The sequence below is a fragment of the Panicum hallii genome, chromosome 5 (assembly GCF_002211085.1).
Source record: "Panicum hallii strain FIL2 chromosome 5, PHallii_v3.1, whole genome shotgun sequence".
Taxonomy (NCBI): Eukaryota; Viridiplantae; Streptophyta; class Magnoliopsida; order Poales; family Poaceae; genus Panicum; species Panicum hallii.
Window position 1 is genome coordinate 11,128,235 of NC_038046.1, and position 15,808 is coordinate 11,144,042.

Sequence of the window (15,808 nt, forward strand, 5' to 3'; positions counted from 1 at the left end):
CAACCGATGATTCGAGTACCAGGTCCTATTAAACCAAACAGGGCCTAGTTGAGCCCTGACGCCTGTAGGCTGTGGCCAAAGGGCAAAACAGCCAATATACATATTCATTTTTTGCTATAAAAGGTTCCAAATAAATAGTTATTTTCTTCTTTTGAGCTGCGGAAATAGTAGGATCTGGTAGAATAGAGTAATAGATTGAGCAAGAGCACGACACATCGACAGCTGATAGTACACATCAGACATCACACCATGTGTAAACAGAGTAATAGACCATGGAATCCATGCTACTCCTGCCATTGCAAAACTTCCCTCTCCATGGACCAAAATTTCAATCAATATAAACACACCTCTTAAGAGAAATAAAAACATTTTTGGACTCGCACAATTCAAGAATAATAAAATTTCCAGTCTTCTCTGCTGCATGCACACAGCAGGCCGCTTACCCTGCTGCAACTCCCTCACTCCAGTCAGAAAAGCAACAATTGTCAAGTACAAATTGATCTCGTTTGGTATCACAATGAGAACTCCATAAGTCACGATCTTCATTCGTCTTCTTCGTCTTCCTCATCATCTTCATCATAATCATCTTCCTCATCTTCGCTGTTATTTTCATCATCCTCTAGAATGGTGCCGTCATAGTCCTCATCTTGAGCCTCTCCAGTGAACCAGGAAACAGCATGTGGAATGATCTTCTCCCTGATAGCAGATCTGGCAGTAGAACAAAGCTTATTCAGAAGCAAAAAAAATTAAAAATAATAAAGCATGCAGTTCCACAACCAATACAATAGAAGTATGATTTCAATATGTTGACTGACACAATGGCATAGCTTGTAGAATGTAGTGAACGTGCATTACCCGATGTCGTAGTCTTGCTCCATTTGGTCCTGCAATTGCACAGCCTGATGATAAAAGCAACAGACAGAAAAGTCATAAATCAACACAATTTTCAAGAAAGGTATACCCACAAATAAATAACCTAGTTCAACTTACAGTATCCTCATCGATTTTTTCATCAACATCAGGAACTTGAGGAGGGTTGAAGAAATTAAAGAAGCTCTTGCGCTCTTGAGTCATTATAATAGGTTTGGTGTCCTTTGAGCCCTTCTTTGGCTTCTTCTGTAGTACCCTTTTTGTCAAACACTTTCCAGGATACCATTCAATTTCAGTTCTGAAAAATAGACAATTTGCCAAGTGAGATTCTGATCCAATCTTAAGTGATCTTTCTTTTGTGGATATGGGGACTTGGGCATCCTCCTTAAAGTGGAATGATTTTGCAGACATCAGTGGTAGCATACCCAATAGCCTTCTCTAGAATGGGATCGTCTTCATCAATCATGTGATAAGTTTTTGTCAACACAGAATTTTTGAAAAAAGGGTTAGCATCAAATGAAAACACAATCTTGAAACCCTTTGGGTCATCAATTCTGCACCATTCGATGTTCTTAAGGTACTTCAGAGCTTCCTCATCCCTCTTTTGGATCTAAAGCCAAGAAACAAAGGAATTATTGGCAACACAAACCAGTGACAACACGGAAGGCAATGCACTTTATGAATAAAAGGACTCAAGACAGTATATTGACATAAACGTTGGCAGTTCAGCTAAGGAGAAATTCACAAGCTAATATCGTCTTACCTCCTCGGCCAGTATTTCATTGTTCTTCATTGCATTAAGCCAGAAATCTGGAACACCCTTCTCTGGAGAAAATATTCACGGCATTATTAGTCTTAGAACATCATACAATCACCTTCATTTCAGCCTCGCCACCCACGCCACCCCATAAAGTAAAAAAAATACCAGGGGAAAAAATCTGTTTGAACAAAACATGTATTCACCTTTCGGTTCTGCCGGGGTCTCATCTCCACCCTTTGTGATGCCGTCTACCTCCACCACACCAGTCACAATTTCAGAACGCTGCAATTTTCATGTACATCATAGTCACCAACCAGCACTGCTTATTACATTTAGGAGAATATACATACTAAGCAACATTGCTGTCTATTTATGCTACATTATGTGAATCTGATGGCTGAACAACTGCATGAGCAGCAGTAGCACTTCCTTGTGATAGGGTTCAGGAAGTTTCATTAGTTAATAAGTTGACACATCTCTTTGTCAGGTAAAATAGAGGGGTTAAATTCATGGATTACAGTGTACAATTAACGATTTACCAAAGAATATAATAAAATAAAGATTAGTTCACCTTTGAGTAGAGTGGTTCATAAAGCTTCAGGTATTTAGCTTCTAGCGCAGTTCTTTCTTCAATGAACTTTGCTTCCAGTTCATCATGTTTGCTCTGAAACAATGCCGACATATATAGTAGAACAGGGAAAGACTGAGAATTTTGTTTTGGAAAATATCATATCATGTTTATCTTTTATAAAATCGTCATATATTGATTCATAGGAGCTAGTCGTTCTTCAGAGATGTCAATCAAATAAATCAATTGAGTTTAACGATGTTCTCGACTTGCAGGTACACCTACATTACTGAAATTAAATATCCTTTCATGGTTTTATTACGGTTTCACTCGCGATAAGATGCTTAGCAAGTCAGGGGAGGGGAGTCAAGTGAAAAATATGACTAATGTGTTTTCTTTATAATGAATTACGGGTGCAATGCAATATGATCTAGCATCTTTGCAAGTGCATGTGAACAATAATCTCTAGCCAAACAGGCATCTCAAAGAGGACCTGGCTTGGCATACCTGGTGATTTTTACTACGCCATCTTATGGGCACAGAGTCAGCACATTCAGAATGAAGGCAACAGCCAAAGATGGTACAGACAATATACTAAATGCCTAAAACGTGGTGGGTTTGAACAAAGGAAGATAGAAATATTCTCTCAAGGAAACCAAAAGGAACACAAAGATATCACAAGAACATAAGCCCAATGCCACAGGGCAACATTGGAATAAAGGTGGCAGTCAAATATAGCACTAACAATCAACAAAAAACACCAAAAACATGGCGGGATGTGACCAAGACGATAGAAATATCTCTTAAGGAAACCAATGGAGACGGATACCACATAAGCACAATGCAAAAACACACCGATTATAATTCAAAAAAATGAATAGTAAGTACTAGAAACATGTAGCTGCTGATATGTTGTATTTTCGTACCATCCTTATAATTTAGAACCATTAGAACCCACCTCTGCCATTCAAGTCCCGTGAATTCAGAAGAAACTGATGAATTAGGCATACCATCAAAACATTTAAACTACACAAGGGCTACCTACTGAAATATTGATATGATGAGAGATGGATGCTCAGAGTTTCCTTGAGGATTTTTTTTTGTTAAATCCGTAATGGCTTTCCCATGTTAGTTTGAACAACAGATCAAAAGTTCAGAACGATCGGACATGCAGAGTTGCACATCTAAAACACGCGGATCACAACATCTACGATTAATAAGATGTGGCTACCGACAAACGCACAAAACAGAGTAGGGCATCAGATCATGCTGCAAATTAACACCACCACCGCCACCCCCAACTATAGCGTCCTGGTCAACAAATTATGACATTGTCTTTAGTTACCTGAATAGCTCTGAGCACGTCGACGCGCTTCCTGACCTTGGGAGCGAGGCTCTCAAGCACATCCGTGTGCTGCGCTACCAACCCCTCCAGCTTGTTCTGCACAAGCGTGGAGTAGATAGAATCAGATAAAAGCTCACAGTGAAGCCGGCACCGCGCAGAGCAACAAAAAAAAAATGTAACGAGAGGGGAAAGGAGACGGAGAGGAAGTCAGAGTACCTTCAGCGACATCACGAGCGCGGCCTTCTGCTCCGGTGTGAGCTCTGCATTGCGAAAACGAAAAACGCCGCCGCAGGCAGTGAGACGGGACCGCAATCGCGAGAGGAGATGAGCAGCAGCAACGAAGCGGAGCAGGGCGTCGAGAGCTCACCGGCCTTGGAGGCGAGATCGAGCGCGTCGCCGCCTTGGGTCATGGCTGCGGAGGGCGCGGAGGAGCGGCGGGGCAGAGCCGGACGGACTCCGGAGGCGTGTGTATGAGAAGGGGATAGGAGGAGAGGGCAACGGAGGGCGCGGATCTTATAGCGCCGCGGGGGGTGGGGAGGGGGGGGGGTGTGGGGGTGGCGGCTCTCGTGCGGACTCGGGATGCGAGAGTCCAGGCTCGCGTCTCCCGGTGGTGTAGAGACGTGACGGCTCGGGTCGTGATGGGATTTTTCCGTGAACCGCCGCGCCTTTTCCCCCGTTTTCTCTCGCCCTTTTCCTCGGAAGCGGGCCGGGTCTCCGGCACCCGGCGCCTGGCTTCCTCGTTTGGGTGCTCGGCGCCGCGATAGGCGGCCGCAATTCTTGTTGCCCCCGCTTTTGGCGTGCTTTTCGTTGGGCAAACCGCAAACCACTCCGCAAGTAGAAAGTTTGTCGTCTGGCTGGTTCTCTTCTCTCTGTGTGTAGACGGTCCTGAATTCTGATGCGTATCTTCCAGCTTCCAACAGCTGGGAAACTTGGGCAGTGTCTGGATCGGATCAGGGATCCATCCGACGATATCATCAGAACCACTTCGCTCTACTTTCGGCTGTTCTCTGCTCAACTTGTGGTGAAACGCAGCAATCTGGACAGCTGGTCACAGTAATAGGATCCGGCATCCCGTGTCCTCTGAGCGTTTATTCGATTCGCTTCGTCCGAAGCTAAGGCTCCGGTACGTGCAATTCGTCGTGACGATCGCTGAAGTCACCGGCTACGGCCGGCAAAGAAGTGAAGCCTAGTTTCCGGAACCTTTGACTCTGCTTGGAGCCTTCAAGAATCCGGAGACTTTTTTTTCCTTTTTGAACTGAGAATCCGGAGACTTCGGTAGACGATTCATGGCGATTCAGTACAGTCTGAAACCAAACTGAGCAGAATTTCAGAATGTGGCTGGGCTCCAGAAAAAAAAAGAAATTAGGATAGGGGGACTAGAATTTCCTATGTACATGTGGCGTGATCTTACATGCCAGTTCTTACACGACCCACGGGAATATTTTTTTATAAGCAGTAACCCACGGGAGTTTAGGTTAAAACGGCCCGTGAACACGGATTGCGTGAGAGCTCCCGCCTAGCTTGGATCAAACAAACATCGAAATGGCTTCAGTTCGGCTTGGCTACTGAATTTGATTCCGCCTTCGACTTCGACGACATTAAGAGTAGATCGACACGCTCAGCAAGACAACAAATCAAACAAAGTCGTCGCAACTCCTACTATAGATCCAGCTGCAGAAGTAAGCATGGCGAACATAGACGATGGCGACTTCTTCTTCGCTCGACCACCGGTTGCAGTCAGGCCACGGGACCCCTGGGAGAAAGCCATGTTCGAAGCCCAAATGACGCTAGCTTTAGCCACCTTGCTATCCGTAGTGGTACTCATCATGGTCTCCGCCAGTGCCACCCACGCCAGGGAAGCAACGGAGTTCTCCTTGGAGGTCTCAGACTTCGCGGGACTAGACCTAAATGCTACGCTTGGCGGCACGGCTTCCTCCTCGTTCGCTCTCAAGGCGCGCGTCGAGAACCGCTGCATCCTGCAGCCGTGGTGCTACCATGGCGGGGAGGTGGTCGTCTCCTACTCGGGCGTCGCCCTCACGTGGAGCCGCGTGCCACGCTTCTGCGTGCGAAGGGTGGCGCCGGCGGCGGAGTTTAGAGTGCTGTCGTGGGGAAGGGAGATCGGCTCGCCGGAGGATCTGCGCCGACGTCTTGCTTCAGATTGCCGCATGGGCACAGCTCGGATTGTGGTGGAGATGAAGGTGTTCAATGATGATAAAGGTATGTCGTCTTCGGGGAGGTTTAATGGGCCATCTTTGCGTTCGTTCCAACTTATGCTTAGATCGAGGACAAGCACCTGATTGATTAGTCAATGATTTGGTTTCTGTTACAATTAACGTATCTTTGAAAGATAACAAATTTGTAATAGTATTTATTTTTTATATTTATCCATTTTATTGATGTAGGTAGTATATCATTTACTTATATGTAGAGATGAAAATGGTCGGAAATGATCGGCGAAATGCTCCAGCACTTTCACTTTCATATTTTTTTTCATCGGAAAAAAACCATAGATAATGATCGAGAACGCATTGATAATGATCGAAACCCATCGAAACAATATTTTTTAAAAATGATAAATATATTAAACCATAGACCACAACACTAACCATATTAACCATATGACTTGACACATTCTATACAGAAGTATTGATGGTTAAGATATTAATCCAAATATCCATCCATCCCTGACATGTATCTCATTTTATAGTACTAAAAATTTACATATTAGTCCCACCATCCATGAAACTATCCATAGTCCCATAAATTCAGGTTGCTAGGTTGTGATTTATAGTTAGGATAAATAAGTCATGACTCTCTAAAAATAAATAGATATGATACTCTAAAAATATAGATAGCAGGGTGCTAGCATTATATATGAATATGGTATTTCTATCGGTAAAATATGGTAGAATAGCTTGAAAATACCATATTTCTCAAAAATGATTGGAAGGCGCTCAAATCATTTTCGTTTTCATTTTCTTTTTTCTATCATTTTTGTTTAGCCTCAAAAGTTGATAAAATCTCTAAAACGATCCTCGAAAATCAAAAATTACCATTTTCAGTTTCATCCCTATTTATGGGCATTGAGTCGTAGTCCCTTTCTCCCCTAACTAGTTTATTATTTATCTAGGGCATATTTGGATGGGTTAAAGTTTAATGGTAAACTTTAGCACCTATTGCACTCATACCCTTGCTAAAGTTTCTAAATCTTGGCTAAAGTTTAGCCCACACCATTAGCACTCATATTTGGATGGATTAGTGCTAAAATTTAGCACTTTTGAATATTAGCACTTGGATTCAAAGTCCAACACCCCCTTATTATAAGTTTTGCCATAATATTTTTAGAAGAAAAATACATTTGTTGTGGTCATGAATTTTGGATTAGTAGGTGCATGGCTACCCACAAGTGTTCAAATCCTGGTGTATACAATTTTTTTTTAAAAAAATACACACTCAGCTCTATGAATACACACTAAGTGCACAAACTTTAGCAGTGTTGCATGCATGCTTATACACTCTTGCTACTCAAATGCAAGGTATGAATGCAAAGTAGAAAAAACATAAACCATGACATTAAAATGTGTAAAAAGTGATTTAAAAACTGTTTAAAAGTCAATAACTTTGAAACCAAGCATTCAAATCAGAACCACCGCTATGTTTCTTGTGGCAAGAGCTCCAAAAGAAGATCCTGTTTGACTATATTTAGATGATATTTTCTTGAAAAGCATTTTGGTGGTGAAAAAATGTCTATCAGCGCACTATAACCTCCTAACTTTTCAAGAAAATGACCTACGGAATTGATTGTAGATGAAGGAAGTATTGATGTAGTCGATGCGATCAATAGTATCCTGAACAGTTGTAACATGCGTTAAAAGGGCGAACAACTGAATTAGATAAGTGAATTTCTGTTCGTATTTCAGGTTGGCAAATTTACCAAGCTTGTCAAGTATTTTAAGTACATTAGTCTTAGCATCTTTATTTGCGTCAATGGAGCCAATCTTTTGTTGGCCAAAAAATCTTAGCAACATTTTGTTAATAAAAATGCAAGGATTACAACGGTGCAAACATATCATAGAAACGAATATATTGCTTAAAAGATATACGCATTCAAAGCTTATTAAATCTACCATTTTATTCATTGCCCACATATGTTGTCATTTCCTCTGTTAAGTTGTGCCATTATCTAAAAAAATGTTCTTTAAAGAAGATATTTTTAAGCAACTACTGCCAATTGCTAGGACGATAATGTCCTTTACCCGTTCAGTAGCGTACGACTTTCAACCCCAGCGCTCATCGCGTGTTTGTTGGCTGGAGAATCTTCGAAGAAGTGATCAGGCAGAACTACTCCAGTCCAGAGAGAGACTCTTCACGTTGAGGATTGGTTTTGCCCCGATATATGAAAAGAGTCATGAACAATAAGGAATGACGCGAGGTGGCAAACTGTTAGTGCCCATGCCCTCGCGGGTACGTAGCTGGCTAAAGCCGTACTAGATGGCAGTGGGACGCAGACAAGTAGAAAAACATTACTTCATGAAAATCACATCAACATCCACTCAAAAAAAAATCACATGAACATATATTGCTATGAGCATATGTTCGATATCATCCTCCAGAACACATGCATATTGCATCGTATAATCTCCAGTACCGAGTTACGAAAGATAGCCAGAAATGTGCCTTTTCAATTCCAACATATGGTAGGTCAAAGCATACAATGTCCCGTGGCTATGGATAAGTCAAGAACATAGAACACCACGATCGAGCAAAACTACAAAAGCAAGTTTGGAATCACAAAAGATCTCGGGTTCTACTTCATCAAAGATCTGCCGCATCCAAAAAAAAATCCACAGTACCGAGTTATACAAGACAACCAGAAGCGTGCCTTCCCACTTCACCAAACATCGTAGGTCAAAGCATGTCATGTGCCCATGCCCCCTGACATAAGGTAGAGTCACCAAAAATAAGAGTACCAAGTTCGAGCTCAACTACAAAATGGAGTCAGCTGAAATCACATAAGATCGAGTTGATGACTTCAGCTACAAAATGAAGTCAGTTGCAATCACATAAGATCGAGTTCAACTTCATCAATGATCTGTACTTTGGTCACCCCTTCAATCTTGGCTCATCCCACACCCGAGGCACGGGAACACCAGTTAAAGGCCTCCCAACCGCGGAAAATGCTAGTCAGATAAGAGGCAAGCTGCAGTTCACAAGGACATGATAAAAAATAAAGTTACACTAGTAATGATGATATGAACAATCTATTAATCCATGTTTGGCCCGGCCCATTTGGCCCGGCCCAGATGGCCAACTATACTCGGGCATGTAACATGTTGCACCCTGACTGCTAGCAGAACAGCTAACAAGACTAACAAGTAACAGTGGAAGGAAGTAGAAGAAAATAACAGATGATATGGTTAGAAATTTGTGGCAAATGTGAATTTTGTGCAGTTTTTCACAAGATTCACAATGCAAACACAAAGTATTTTGTACAGTGATACAACAAGGTATGTCCAACTAGTATTTTCTTACCCACAAAGTACCACAACAACAGGCCCTCTTTGGAAAATACAACAATTCTAATTCCTAATTTCTGCAGATAAACCGTTTAAGTAAAATATTCTGCAAAATCCATCCTAATTCTTGAAAAGTTATGCAAAACAGGTGTTCCACGCCACAGGCAATTCGTTTCGACAGTATTTCACCGCACATGGGGCCAGTGGTGATCACAATTCTGCCAATGATAGTAATAATGTCAAAAACCAATGAAGAAATGATATGAAGGAAGGTAAAGTCATCATCATTAGAAGTGCGTTCGAGATTGCTCGATACTTAGTTTTCCCCCTCGTATTGCTCTTTAAATGCAATGCCGTCATAATTCTCAGGAAAAAAAAAGAAAAGATGGTATAAGTTTACCTGCATCTCGAGACTCGCGGGGGAGCGAAGGCGACGAAGCAGCAGGTGAAAGAGTACATGGGGGCACGAACAGCAAACACCGCCACGAAATAAGAAATACGCATCAGCATCGTGAAGGGGGCGGGCCAACGAGGAGGCGGCGGGGAGGGGACCAGGGGAGGGAATCGGACCTTCAAGGAGACGGCGGAGGAGGAGACGAGACCTGATCGACGAAGAGGTGATGAGAAGGACAGGGTAGCCAAGGCTAGGCAGGTAGCGATACGCGCGATGAGGTGCTGCCTGCTGGGTGGAGGCAAGACGGCGTAGGGGTGCGAACTGTGCGGCGCACGGCCCGGGAGAGAAGCTGACGAGAGAGACGAGGAGGCAAGGCGGCCAGGCGGGGTAGGGAAGGAAGTTGGCGTAATGGTGCGACTGTGGTGCTCGGCCGATGAGGTGTGGCGCGGGCGAAAACTCGATTTTATGTCCGGCAACCGCGGAAGACTGAATCCTATCCACGAATCGTGTACCGAGATCTGTGCCATTTTGTCCCATATGAGTGTATTTTCTCGTATTTTCATTTTTATTGCTATTGTATTTCTCCAACAGTCTGCCTGCTGCGATGTGATAGAAAGTTGGCAGGTAATGGACATAAAGTTCTTATTGATCGTGGAAAGCCCGTTGGTCGTGTACTGTTCAACTTTTTTGAACCGCTGGTGAGAATATGCATAGATTAATTTTACATTAGATAATACAACTTTCATAGGACAGTCTGCTTTCTACAGTCGGTGCAATCTTTTGGATTTTGAATTCAAGTATGGTGCAATCTTTTGGATTTTGAATTCAAGTATCGGACCCTAGAGAGGATTAAAGTGTAACTAAAATATATCCACACCGGTACATGGTACCGATACATGCTGGTACCTTGCCTATGAGTACTCATTTGTAGTTTTATATTTATACTATTTTTTTTTTCTAACTTCATGTGTGTGCTGGTACCGGAATACACAAGTACCATTTGTACAGGTACTCATTTGTAGTGCCATATATATAAAAATATTAATGAATTTACTCTCCGTTGAGTATCATCTCTAGCGCATATGTGCAGGCTATTTATGTACCGTGATGTATATGTTGCACATTAACCAACTTACCTTGTACCAACCAATACCCGAGCCTAAGCACATTGATGTATATGGATGATAGAGATACAAAATTGCCAGGAATTTTCGAAACCTGGTCAAAGAATATCAGAGTGCCACACATGCACCTGTATATATTGTATTTCAACAACTAGATTTAAAATAATATAAAAGATCATGTGCAAATTTATTTAAGAAGCAAAGCCCCATCCAAACAAAAATGTACATGGTCATGCATAGATCATGAGGCCAGTGTCCACCTTAGAGAAGCAAGACCCTAATCAAAACATTGCTAAAAGTACATGTTCACGTGATACGAACTTCGATATGGAATTGTACTTCGTATACCTGCTCCATGAGCAAGGGAGCGCCGCCGTTTGCAACGGTGCTGCTAGATCAAGAATCTAAGGAACCGCCGGACATAAAAGAAGTGAGGACGGCGTGAGGCAGAGCAGAGAGAGTCAAATTTTGAGGGGTATTCCCCAGCTGCACACATATCAGAATAAAAATTAGGATCTCTCCACTCAATAAAAGCGATTGGCAACAAAAAATGGATCAGCATATTGCACACGCAAGGAAGCATCACACAAGATGCAGTCTTGACATCAGCTTATACCAAGTATTGATTTAGCTAGTAATATACTCTACAAAATAAAAAGAAAAATCACTGCCCGAGCTAAGCAAGCATATCTCTCACAATAATCACACATCCATCATTGCAAGTACCAGCTAAGCAAGCATATCTCTGACAATAAAAGACATTACAAGTTTGAAGATTTGGAATGAAATCAAGAAAAAAAATCATACGTAATGTAGCACACAGAAATCATAGTCCAGCCATGATATACCACAATACATTGACCGATCTGCATCAACATGGAAATGGGGAAGTGTTACCTTCTGTAGATCTCTGTTTTTCACCAGCAAAGCACAACAGGAAGCAGCTCTATCTACTTGTCATTTCCCAAATCTGCAAGCACCAAGAAAGTCTTCTCCCTTTCTCTCAGCAATTTCTTCTCCACGAATAGAGTAGCATGAGGCAAGCAGTAGGGCTTCTCACTCTACTCTTTGTTTTCCCCACTCCCCAAATCTCCAGCTGCTCACGGCTCCCCCCACATGCCGAGAGAAGCACAACCAACACAAATTCATGTCTCTAGGCACAACCGAGGCTCCGAGCGGACGAACGCTCCCCAAGTCCCAGATTTCTTCTCCCAACTAAAACGTCAACTGCGGCTCCTACCCAAGTGGTTGGCGGCACCGGCGGTCGGGCCATCTGATGAGGCAGACAACGAGCGAGCAAGCAGGTGCGGCGGCCGGAAGGTCTGCCTGCTCGGGTGTGCGGGTGTGCCATCCGATGATGTAGGCGACGGGCGACCGGGTGCGGCGGCCAGCAGCTGGCGCGTGCCCTGTGCTGGCGGCACGTAGAGCCTCGAGGCCAGCACGGCAGCGCGGGTGCGACGACGCTGGAGACCAACTGGGCCGTGTTGCTCGTCGCCAGATCTGTCGCGTGCTGCCGGATGGAGACCATATGAGACGGGCGAGAGGTGTGGTAAGCAGCTCTAGCTGTGATGCCGAAGTGAGACTCACCTCGTACGCCTCGCCGCCGCCCTTAGGTCGTCGCGAAGCGTCTTGCGCCCCTTGCGTCGGCGACGAGCCATCGGAGGCACAACTTCGCACCCTCGTCGTCGTCGGACGAGTCGATTAGCCGTGGACTGGGGACCGCGGTGGCGAGCTCCTAGATGTCTCACTACCAATGGCGGATCTGGCCCCGAGGCCATTGGATCTAGCCTTGGCGGGACTCGCCGTCGTTGCTCCGATGAGCAGAGTCGGAGTCACCGCCGGTGAGGCGGATCTGTACCATCGCCATCGGTGGGGGAGGGGAGAGGCAGAGACGGGAGAGCTGGTTCAGATGATTTTGAAACGGTGAGAGAGGAAGCATGCTATTTTATTGGTACGTAGTAAAAGTTACGTGATATGATATAAATCAAAGTAGCTTGCTATAGGTACAGATCTCGAGAACATAATAGTACTACTGTGGATGGACAGAATAACCCCTACTGGGATAACTGGAACTAGAAATCTTCATTCTGGCGCGGGGAGGAAACAGAGAATTAATTAGGAATTAATTAGGGCTAGAGCATCCTCAACACTAAGTTGCTCTCTATAACGAAGTCCACGTATGATGAAGTAAATACTATAGATCACCTCTCCAACAATCTTACTACAGCACAGTTTTTTAATTAACGGTGGGGTCCACATGTCAGCATTTTTTTCCTCTTCCTTCTGCGTCTCCTTTTCACACGGCGTCCCAGCATCCGCTTCGGCGCTTGCTGGCCTGCTCCGGCCCTGCTCCGCCTCTGCTCCTGCGGCTCGCCGGCCTGCTCCAGTACTCCGCGCCTCGGCCTCCGCACTCGCCTGCACCTGTGGCTCGCTCCGCCCCTGCGCCCTCGCCGCCCGTCCCGTTCCTCGCCTCCACCTGCGCCGCCCCCATCCCCGCGCCACCGCCGGCAGCCGCGGTGCGCCTTCCCGTCCAGCGCCGGCGGCCCATCCAGCTCCGCATCGCCATGCGCCGGCCGCTGCGCCAAGCTCCGCCTCACCCCGCGTTGGAGCCTCTTGGAGCTCTTGGAGGAGCTCGACCACCGCGCCGGCGCCGGCGGACCTGCTCCGCCCCTCCGCCCTACACCGCGTTGTCCTGACCTGTCGAGACGACGGCCGCGCCCTCCGCCCGCGCCGGCCGTCGCCGGCGCCGCTGCGCATCGGTGGCCCGGCGGCCACGGCCACGTCCCCGGCAGATTTTGACCCCTCGGTCCGCTTCGCCTTTAGTTGGCCATTCGGGCACCCGGCACAACATGGCTCTGACCCGACTCGGCCGGCACGACTAGGTCCGGCACAATGGGTCCCATTACTTAATTATGCCGTGCTGGGTCTGTGTACGGACCAAGGCGTCGGCCTGGACACGGCATGGAAGGTTTGTTTGGCTATCTCGAACGGTGCTTCCAGAGCGTTCTCTACCCTATGTAATGTACAGAGAAGATTCTGTTCTCTATTGCTTCGGCAGCGTTTTCTAAATGGTCCTCTAAAATAGAGAACGCTACAGGTTTTCTCTGTATACAGAGATTCTCTCCTCTTCTCTATTTTTTCTTTACGTTTTAAACACTGAATTAAATAAAAATAAAATATGTTCATAGCATTTGAGGTATGATAAATACGTACTACAAAAATTTGGAACAAAATACATTTTTAATATAGGGTTTAATGTATAGAGAACGAGATTTAAAGAACGTTGTTGGAGAGAAATGAGATATAGAGGAAAGAATCTTATAGAGAAGAAGGATATAGAGATAGCCTACTCGTGCGGGCCGGTCCGATATTCCATACGAGCTCAGTGTGCCGTACCGGCCTGTGCTCCGGTATTCTATTCACCGCTTCATCTGTTTCATTTGCTGCTTTATTAAAAAATTTATATGTAAAATCTCACATGGGAGAAAACTTTTAAAAATGTACAACTAGTTCTAAATTATTCAAATACATCAGTTCAAGTTCTAGACCATATATCCACATCAGTGCATCGCAGCGTGGACCGGCTCGCTCAGCTGCATATGGCTCTCGGTGATTCGGCTCCCAGCGTGGACGTGGCTCCCATAGACTCTACTCCCAGCTCCCCAGATTCGACACTGGCCTTTGTAAATAATGATGTTCTCATTACACACTTGCTTGAGTCGCTAGGTTGGTGTCTCGAAGAAGCTAGTTGACGTAGGGAAGATAAAGCACATCGGATTATCGGAAGCGTATGCATCAACAATTAGAAGAACCAATGTAGGCCAGTTCAGTTAAAGTAGTCACTATGGTACAGAGATGTGAATAAGAACGGCATGGTTCATGTGGATTACAATAACAGGTTCATGTGAAGCAGCCTTGTCCGCGATGGATCTTCAATCTTTACTTTGTGCATGAAACAAAAAGACAGAGCACTGCACTTCTAACATTATGAGTCCCAGCATAGTTGGCGTCCTTGGCATTCTGTGTTCAATAGCAAAATCAGCATAGTTGGCGACATTAGTCTTTTCCCTATCCTGAGTTAACTGACAGTGAAAGACTGAATGATAACTTCTTCAGAACACAATGCATGGCAACCAGGGGTGTGGTCGTTTCCTCCCCTCTAGAGTTTAGACCCGTCACATCAAAGAGAATCTTGCTATTTAGAAGTATTAAATAAAATCTGTTTATAAAACTTTTTGCACAGATGTGTGCTAATTCGCGAGACAAATTTAGTGAGCCTAATTAATCCATAATTTGGCACAGTGATGCTACATTAATCATCCGCTAATCATGGACTAATATACCTCATTAGATTCGTCTCGCGAATTAGTCCTGGGATTCTGCAATTAGTTTTATAATTAGACTTTATTTAATACTTCTAAATGACAAGATTCTCTTTGATGCGACACCTCTAAACTTTAGAACCTAGGAAACGAACACAGAAGAGATAACTGAATGGCGACTGAGCATCCAGAGAACCTGACCAATGCTGCAATATCCTGCACTGATCATCTGACATACCCTGTTTTCACGCGGCTAAATGTGATATACAGCCGGCCAATAGTTCAGATTTTGCTAACCGAACATATGAGTTAAATTACTGCTAAAAATGTAGGTCTAAAGAACTGCAAGTGGCATCTCTCTCTCTCTCTCTCTCTCTCTCTCTCTCTCTCTCTCTCTTCCTTTGCAGAATTCAAGAACCTCTAGCAGCGCGAGTCAATCAACAGGAGAAAAAAATTCAGAGCAAAAAAGTTGACCAAACATTGGTACATTTGAGTAAACCTGTAATCTCCCGAGGGTCTCACTGATTTAGCCATTGCTTTCTTTAACACTAGTCCCAGACCATGCACAACCACCATCTTCCATCTTGATTCAAGAAGTGAACTTGGTATGTCCGATTGATTGCAAGGGGAGCAAGCAACTGATAAGAGAGAAGTGGATTGATATGGGACTTACTCCGTACATCTGAAGCAAAGAACCAAACCGATACAGGCCGTTGCACACAAAATTGGAAGCGATTTGGTCGACCGTCGACGGAGGCAAGAAGATGCAGCATACATGTTCTTATGATGGACGGTGGCGAACTGGCGGACGAGGGAGGCACCGAAGGCGGCGGCCGAGGCGGACGACGCCTGACTCCGCTCAGCTGACCGCCTGGGAGCCGAGCGACGCGAGGGATGACGAGCCTTGCG

At 44.8% G+C, this 15,808-nt stretch overlaps 1 protein-coding gene and 1 long non-coding RNA gene across 3 annotated transcripts; both read right to left on the minus strand.

Annotated features, from left to right (window-relative positions):
• Positions 1 to 332: 332 nt before the first annotated feature.
• LOC112893844 (nucleosome assembly protein 1;2-like) lies at positions 333 to 4,055 on the minus strand. Of its 2 annotated transcripts, XM_025961353.1 has the most exons (10): positions 3,911 to 4,055; positions 3,760 to 3,803; positions 3,544 to 3,639; positions 2,202 to 2,294; positions 1,834 to 1,912; positions 1,634 to 1,695; positions 1,296 to 1,480; positions 991 to 1,168; positions 856 to 899; positions 333 to 708 (listed from the first exon to the last, which is right to left on the minus strand). In XM_025961353.1, exons 1-10 carry the CDS (start codon positions 3,951 to 3,953, stop codon positions 543 to 545), a joined length of 990 nt encoding a protein of 329 aa, XP_025817138.1. In that variant the 5' UTR covers positions 3,954 to 4,055; the 3' UTR covers positions 333 to 542. The 2 variants fall into 2 exon arrangements, with proteins under 2 accessions (XP_025817138.1, XP_025817139.1); XM_025961354.1 differs by lacking the exon at positions 2,202 to 2,294.
• Positions 4,056 to 10,718: 6,663 nt separating this feature from the next.
• On the minus strand, positions 10,719 to 13,588 carry LOC112891949. The gene is made up of 3 exons (XR_003228626.1): positions 12,165 to 13,588; positions 11,475 to 12,087; positions 10,719 to 11,063 (listed from the first exon to the last, which is right to left on the minus strand). It is a non-coding gene; the product is annotated as an uncharacterized LOC112891949 (long non-coding RNA).
• Positions 13,589 to 15,808: the final 2,220 nt, after the last annotated feature.